The 8,279-nt window shown below is 38.4% G+C and overlaps 1 protein-coding gene across 1 annotated transcript; it reads right to left on the reverse strand.

Moving 5' to 3' along the window:
* Positions 1-1,637: 1,637 nt before the first annotated feature.
* On the reverse strand, positions 1,638-4,060 carry LOC110342745 (heat shock protein HSP 90-alpha-like). The gene has a single exon (XM_040754630.1). It carries the CDS (start codon positions 4,002-4,004, stop codon positions 1,803-1,805), a length of 2,202 nt encoding a protein of 733 aa, XP_040610564.1. The 5' UTR covers positions 4,005-4,060; the 3' UTR covers positions 1,638-1,802.
* Between the last annotated feature and the right edge of the window lie 4,219 nt (positions 4,061-8,279).

The raw sequence follows: 8,279 nt of genomic DNA on the forward strand, positions 1-8,279 counted from the left end.
GAAACTAGAGCCTTCTTCCAGTGATTGATAGAACCAGATGCAGAAATCCACAACCAAGCACCAGGCAGAACTCCTGGAATCCAGTCAAAGAGAGGGAGGAGGAAAAACATGAACAAGAGAGGTCAAGATTGTAATGGAGAAATCTACAGAGGCAGCTGGACTTTGAACTCTATACCAACAGCTGTGGAACCTCCATGAGACCCAACTAGGCCCTCTGCATGTGGGAGACAGTTGTGTAGCTTCAGCTATTTGAGAAGCCCCAAGCAGTAGGACCAGGAACTATCCCTGATGCATGAGCAAGCTTGTTAGAGCCGTCCATGCCTCATGAGGGATGCTATGCTCAGACTTAACGCAGAGGGGAGGGGCTTTGTTCTGCCTCAACTTAATGTGCCAATCTGTGTCGAAGACCCATGGGAGCCCTTACCTATTGGGAGGTGAGGATAGAGTGTGGGCTTGGGGGTGATGCGAGAAGGGGAGGGAAGATGGGTGGGAGGGAGAACTTTGGTTGAAATGCAAAATGAAATAAAAAAAAAGACCAGAAATCCACAGTTCAAAACCTTAAGCTAAGGTAATTCTAATTCTCCTCATGAAGTCTATCCAGATAGTCCCAAACTGTGTGCAAAGCACTGCTTTTGAGGAAACCGATCTACAGCCAGACGCATGGGAATGTAAGATTGGGTTTAAGTCCTTGGTTTAGCTCTACTCAGCCGACCCCAGCCACAGCTGGGAGATGTGTTCCGGAAACATTGCCTGCCAAATTCCACTCTCAGTAATTTACAGAACATATCACAGGCCCTGAGAAATGGCTCGAAAAGGAGTGTGTTTATTTTAGCTTAAAGCAAACATGTTTGACCTCAGAAACCTTTTGTACTTATTATTATGGGAAGTGTTTATGGAAAGACTTTTTCAAATAGTTAAATATTATATAGGATGAATTATAACACCATGGAGCAATTTTTAGACACTCTAAAATCTCAAACAATTATAGTAAACACAGACAGCCTCCTGCTTTATTAGTCACCAATACTATACATGCAAAATGATTTAAATATAAAGGATTTAAAATATAGACTTGAGACAGGTAACAGAAATGTCAATGTTTATGAAAATATGGAACCTAATTTCCTTCTACTTAGATTTGCAAATCACTAATTTGAGATAAACTCTCAAGTGTTTTTACAATTCAAAATACATAGATAATCATGTCCTTCCTGAGTGGATGTTTATGATTCTTTTTTTATGTCATCTGTATTTCTTTTAAAGCAGAATGTGATTGGGAACTACATTACCATTCACAAGCCTTGCTGAATTACAAGACTAGGGAAGCTCAGTGTTTTGTTCTCAGTACTTTGAAAACAAGCCACATGGGGAATTCCTCAGGTGTTTTAGCGTGAGTGTTTATACTTTTAAGACTAGTACATGCAGAATTAACTACAGGGGATGAAAATTCTTAAGATAAACTTAAGCCATCTTAATTTTTTTCCTTTTAAACATGAAGCTATCTTACAACACTTCCAAGTGACAAATTATTTGGTCTACTAAGGAATCCAACTCAACAGCTATAAACACTTCAGACCACAAAGTTAATAGGTTACATTATGTCTTACAACAAATGTTCTACCAAGCCGTTGTTGAGTCAAACCTAGAGTATCACAGTATCACAAGTAGAAACAATTTTATCTTCCCCTTAGTTTTCATGCCACACAGATGTTTTGAATGTTAACAAAAATAAACAAAAATCCTCGAAAATATATTATCAGAAGGAATGAAAGTAAGCATCAAACATGAAGCTCTGGTGAAGCTTAGTCTACTTCTTCCATGCGTGATGTGTCATCATCTCCTTCCAGGGGTGGCATTTCTTCAGTTACAGCAGCACTGGTATCATCCACAGTAGGATCATCTTCATCAATACCTAGACCAAGCTTGATCATCCTGTAGATCCTGTTAGCATGTGTCTGGGGATCTTCCAGACTGAAACCAGAAGACAGAAGTGCAGTTTCATACAGCAAGATCACCAGATCCTTCACAGACTTGTCATTCTTGTCAGCCTCTACCTTTTGTCGTAGAGTTTCAATAATGGAATGGTCAGGATTTATCTCCAGGTGTTTCTTTGCTGCCATGTAACCCATCATTGAGTTGTCTCTGAGAGCTTGGGCTTTCATGATTCTCTCCATGTTTGCTGTCCACCCGTATGTGTTTGTGACAATACAGCAAGGGGATGTCACCAATCGGTTTGATACAACCACCTTCTCAAACTTTTTCTCCAAAATATCTTTCATAATTTTTGCAGAGGTTTTCAACTTTTGTCTTTTTCTCTTCTGTTTCTTTTTCTCCTCTTCATCTTCTGGAAGTTCCAGTCCTTCTTTGGTAACAGACACCAAGGTCTTGCCCTCAAACTCCTTCAGCTGTTGCACACAGTACTCATCAATGGGCTCAATCATATAGATTACTTCTAAGCCATGCTTTCTGAGACGCTCCACAAAAGCAGAGTTAGCAACTTGGTCCTTGGTCTCACCTGTGATGAAGTAGATGTGTTTCTGATTTTCCTTCATTCTGGTGCAATAGTCCTTGAGAGAAACCATCTCATCTCCAGAAGCAGATGTGTAGTATCGCAACAGCTCTGAAAGTTTCTTCCGATTTTGAAAGTCTTCATGAATTCCAAGCTTTATATTTTTTGAGAACTGCTCATAAAACTTTTTGTAGTTCTCTTTGTCTTCTGCCAGTTCAATAAATAGTTCTAAACATTTCTTGACCAAATTCTTTCTGATAACTTTCAAGATTTTGCTTTGCTGCAACATTTCACAGGAAATATTTAGAGGAAGATCCTCAGAATCCACCACTCCTCTAATGAAATTCAGATACTCGGGGATTAACTCCTCATAGTTATCCATGATGAAAACTCTGCACACATACAACTTGATGTTGTTTTTTTTCTTTCTGTTTTCAAACAGATCAAAAGGAGCACGTCTTGGGACAAAGAGAAGAGCCCAGAATTCCAATTGTCCTTCAACAGAAAAATGCTTTACTGCCAAATGTTCTTCCCAATCGTTGGTTAAGCTCTTGTAGAACTCTCCATATTCTTCATTAGTAATGTCATCAGGATTTCTGTTCCAAATAGGCTTTGTTTTGTTGAGTTCTTCTTGGTCAATGTATTTTTCCTTTATCTTCTTCTTTTTCTTCTTGTCACCATCCTTCTTTTCTTCTTCTTCTTCATCAGAACCAACATCTTCTATTTCTGGCTTGTAGTCCAACTCCTTTTCTTCCTTTTCCGTCTCTTCCTCTTTGTCTTCTTTTTCTTCAGCTTCATCATCGCTGACTTCCTTATCACGTTCCTTCTCCACGAAGAGAGTAATGGGATAGCCGATAAACTGAGAATGTTTCTTCACAATCTCCTTTATTCTCCTTTTCTCCAAATACTCGGTTTGGTCTTCTTTCAGGTGTAGGATAATCTTTGTTCTACGACCCATCGGTTTACCTGTGTCGGTCCTCACTGTGAAGGAGCCCCCGACTGAGGACTCCCAGGCGTACTGCTCATCATCGTTATGTTTGGTGATCACAGTCACTTTCTCAGCAACCAAATACACAGAGTAAAAACCAACACCAAACTGGCCAATCATAGAGATATCTGCACCAGCCTGCAAAGCCTCCATGAAGGCTTTGGTGCCAGACTTGGCAATAGTACCAAGGTTGTTGATCAAGTCGGCCTTGGTCATTCCAATGCCAGTATCCACGATAGTAAGGGTATGGTCTTGCTTGTTGGGAATGAGATTAATGTGCAGCTCCTTCCCAGAGTCTAGTTTACTAGGGTCTGTCAGACTCTCATATCTGATCTTATCCAGAGCATCTGACGAATTTGAAATGAGCTCCCTCAGAAAGATCTCTTTGTTTGAGTAGAAAGTGTTGATGATCAAGGACATCAACTGGGCGATTTCTGCCTGAAAGGCAAAGGTCTCGACCTCTTCCTCCTCCATTGGTTGGTCTTGGGTCTGGGTTTCCTCAGGCATCTTCGCTGAGTGACCACACGCGAGAGGCGTTCGAGCCGCACCACGACACTGAAGCAACTGGCCGATGTTTATGATTCTTAGCCATCTGAATCTAAGCTCATTATCTGAGTTTAGAGAATTCTTCAGATAGGTTACCATAGGAAGCATGAAATCCTCTTACTAGCAAAGCTGGATGTAGATTTTAACTCTCCTAAACTTCCTTGTAGTAAAGGCATTGACCTATGAGTTTAACTTTCAGTTGGGAAATGGTGACACCCAGAGAGGAGTTCTCAAGATCTGAATAGAATTGGGTGAAATCAGAAACTATAAAATTCTGCAATAGGTTAAAATGCATGTACATGGCATGTTGGATTAGGACAATTCAGAATAAATTCATGAGTAATGAAAAAATCAGACCATTTACCATTTATGTAGGAGCCAAAGCACAGTACATGATATGGGTGTGATAATCAAAAAGACATCCTTTAAGCTGGGTATGATTGTGACTCACACCTATAAACCTAGCCCTCTGGAGGCTAAGACAGGAGGATTGCTGTGAGAAGGCTTCAGTCCAGGCTGGTTACATGTGTGAAAAAGAACAAATAGAGGTATGGATGGGGAAGGGTAAGGAAACAGAGAAAAAGTTAAAATTAGAGAGTTAGAGAGATGGAGACAAAGACACACACACACACACAGAGACAGAGAGAGAGAGAGAGAGAGAGAGAGAGAGAGAGAGAGAGAGAGAGAGAGAGAGAGAGAGAGAGGTGGAAGTTTCTAGGAATAATCTGTCAATGGAAACTGACAGGAGTGTAAACACAGTGGGTGAAGGATTTTGATTTCAGATGTCTCTAATTTTTCTTTCACATGAATTTTCATATAGTTATAAAAATGAGAGGGGATTCTAGAAGGGATCAGTGCGATCAACCAAAGGGAAGAACATTTGAACTTCCTATAAAAGGACTACTTGTCTTAATAGTAATTTCCCTATAATAGACTATTGAACCAAAGTCATTGGGATTTTGTGGATACTTTAGATGGTTATTACTTCTTTTTATTTCTGCTTAACAAAGGACCCTGTACATGTGACATTATGAATTAAAATGAATAAAATCCAGATCCTAGGAGACACACATGACCCTCCATAATAAGCTCAGAAGTATCTTCTGCCTCCAGGTTCCTGCCCTGTTTGAGTTCCTGTCCTGTCTTCCTTCGAAGATGAACTATGATGTGGAAGTGTAAGCCAAATAAACTCTTTGCCCCTCCACAGTTGCTTTGGTCATGTGTTTTGCCATAGTAATATTAACCCTAACTAAGACACTAAGGCATGTACACATGCCCATGCAGGCACACACACACACACTAAATATATAAACGTAATAACAAATAAAGCCAAAACCAAACTGCAATAAGATCCAATTTAATGAGACCCAGTTTAATCTGTCTGGGACCCAGCAATTCTAGTGAGAGGAAAAGATTCAGATACATTCTACCAAGATCCAAAATGAAATAAGTGACATGCACAGATAAAAGCAAAACATTAAAAGATGGTTCAGAGAAGGGAATAATATCGCAAAAGAGGCCAGCTTTTCAAAATCAAAGTAGCCAAAAATTTCAACTTACTACTTAGTTTATCTGTAGATTAAAGGTATATGAATATTTTTAGTTTCATATTTGGGATGTCATGCAACTGAGATTTAATCGTTTTTAAATTCTTAATGAAATAATGAGATACCAGGATAATAAAACTACTATCTCCTTCAGAACAAAACTTGCTCAATTTTGCAAGCATCTCCTCATGAGATGGTTTTCTAAACTCAGAATGCTTCCCATGTGTTACAAGCCTGCGTACCGAGAATCCACACATGACTCCCCTCTCACCAAGAAGAAATAGAGTGGATAAAAATGCAACTCTTATTCTTCAGGCTATGTCATGAGCAATGAAAGCCTTTGCTTCTGATTTGAGTTCCATGTCCTCATGCTTAGGACTACCCAGGGTAACATGATATCTTGTGGATAGAAAAAAAAAAAAACAAATGTTTCAACAAAGACTGAACTAATGCAGGCAAGTATTACTCTTCTTTTGTTTGTTTGTTTCAAATTTTTTATTCATTTTACATACCAACCACAGATCGCCTTCCTTCCCGTCCTCCCACTTCCCCTCCCACCTCCTCCTTACTCCACTCCCCAACCACTCTTCAGAAAGGGTAAGAACTCCCATGGGAAGTCAAGAAAGCCTGGTGCATCAAGTTGAGGAAGGACCAAGTCCCTTGCTCCTGCATCAAGACCGAACAAAGCATCCCACCTAGAGAAAGAGAAAGTATTACTCTTATGAGATAAAAGACCCAGTATAACAGACATAATTTATCCTCAAATTTGTTGTAAATTTGGGACAAATTCCAGTCAAAGTAAGATTTTTCATGAAAATTAAAATATGTATGTAAATGTGAAGTACTTATTATAAGTAAAACAGTATTATAAAAGAACAAATTTGGCAGGGCATGGCAGTGCATGCCTTTAATCCTAGCACTTGGGAGGCAGAGGTAAGCACATCTCTGTGAGTTTGAAACAAACTTGGTCTCAAAGAGAGTTCCAGAACAGCCAATGCTGTTGTTACACAGAGACACCTTGATGTGTGTGTGTGTGTGTGTGTGTGTGTGTGTGTGTGTGTGTGTATCAGGATCTATTTTCTGATCTTAATACATGTTTTTAAAAATAATAACCAAGGTACTGCAGTAGTATCTCACATTAGAACAAAAGTTACACAGAACAAAACAGGAAGTTCAGAAATGGCCTCATGCACATATGAATACATTTTGACAAAGAATACAAAGTAATTCAGCAAGGAAAGAAAAGTGGATCTATTGGATATACAAATATTTAAAATTTAGATAAAAACATACCAATAAATAAACTAAAATGACAAAGCTTCTATAGGAAAACAGGGTAATGTGCTTGAGATCCTGGGATAGACAACAATCTCAGGGGAAAATTCACAGACTCTAATTATAAAAATTGGAAAAAATAAAACTGTAAGAGAAAATAAGATTTATAGTCCTCTGAAGAAAACACTAATGAAAGTATGAACTATATACTGGGAAGAAATATTTACAACATAGATTTCTAACAACAAACCTGTGTTCAGGACCCATTAGATGGCTCAGAAGATAAAAGTCACCTGCTGCTCTAGCCTGACCTTTATGCTCAGAATCCACAGTGAAAGGAGAGAATAGACTCCTGAAAGATATCATCTGACTTCATCTACATTACGGCACACACACACACATACACACACGAGCACACACATACAGAAAAGAATGTAAAAGTGCATGTATTCAAGATATGTAAAGAAGTCCTGCAAAATAAATGAAGAGAAAAAGCAAGCAATGACTTTGTTTTCAAAAGAGTTCAGTAGATAATTCACAAAACTAGATTTACAAACTATCATTACACACATGTAAGGGTGTTGGGCATTTTCAATCATTGGGAAGAGGCAAACTACAATCATTTTGAAATCACTTTACAGTTACTAGAATTAGCAAAATGAAAGATGACAAATGTAGAGAATTCAGAGCAACTAGTCAAAGCTTAAATTCAGCAAAGGCTGATAAATTCTTGGTAGGATCACATTAACCCTGCACCCAAATGGAAGTATGTGTCAACAAAAAGACTTGTGCAAAATGTTTGTTCAAGTTTTATTTATAGTAGCACAATGTTGCAAATGATATAAGCATTCACTAACAAGAAATCAGCTAGAAAAATTGCAGAATTCTCATACAGTGAAATGGTGCCTGTGAGTAGGAAGATATGAATATTATAAACAAAAGATGATTAATCTCAAAAAACAAAAGAAGTTGTTGTACAAAGGAATGTATATGGCAAGCACAGTCTCGTTTACATGAAGCTTGAATAGGCAAAAAACTTCAATAGCAATTTCTTGAAAGAAGTTTTAAAAATGCAAGAGAAGGGGCTAATGGAACTTCTTAAGCTACTAACTGTCTTCCTCCTAAGAAGCCACAGTGAGGTTAATTATTAGGAGAGGTTAATTACTAGGGGGTATACATTTGCCAAAGCTCATTAAGCATACTTGAATCTATCTGATTTACTGTATGTGGATCTCATTTCAAAATGAAAATGAAAAGACTACAGCATAGATTTGTACTTAAACCTCCCCCCAATGATTCTAGGTTTAATGTGCAAATTAGACCAATTGAACGTGAGATAATTTGCTCTTTCTACAGGTGTTGAGAAAGATAACTTCTTAGACTTTATATGTCTACCAAGGTAACTGTGCCAGGA

This window comes from Mesocricetus auratus, unplaced genomic scaffold, assembly GCF_017639785.1.
Source record: "Mesocricetus auratus isolate SY011 unplaced genomic scaffold, BCM_Maur_2.0 Super-Scaffold_100011, whole genome shotgun sequence".
Classification (NCBI taxonomy): domain Eukaryota; kingdom Metazoa; phylum Chordata; class Mammalia; order Rodentia; family Cricetidae; genus Mesocricetus; species Mesocricetus auratus.

Coding starts and splice junctions, on each gene's coding strand:
- LOC110342745 (XM_040754630.1), bottom strand. CDS start 4,004: ATGCCTGAGGAAACCCAGACCCAAGACCAACCAATGGAGGAGGAAGAG.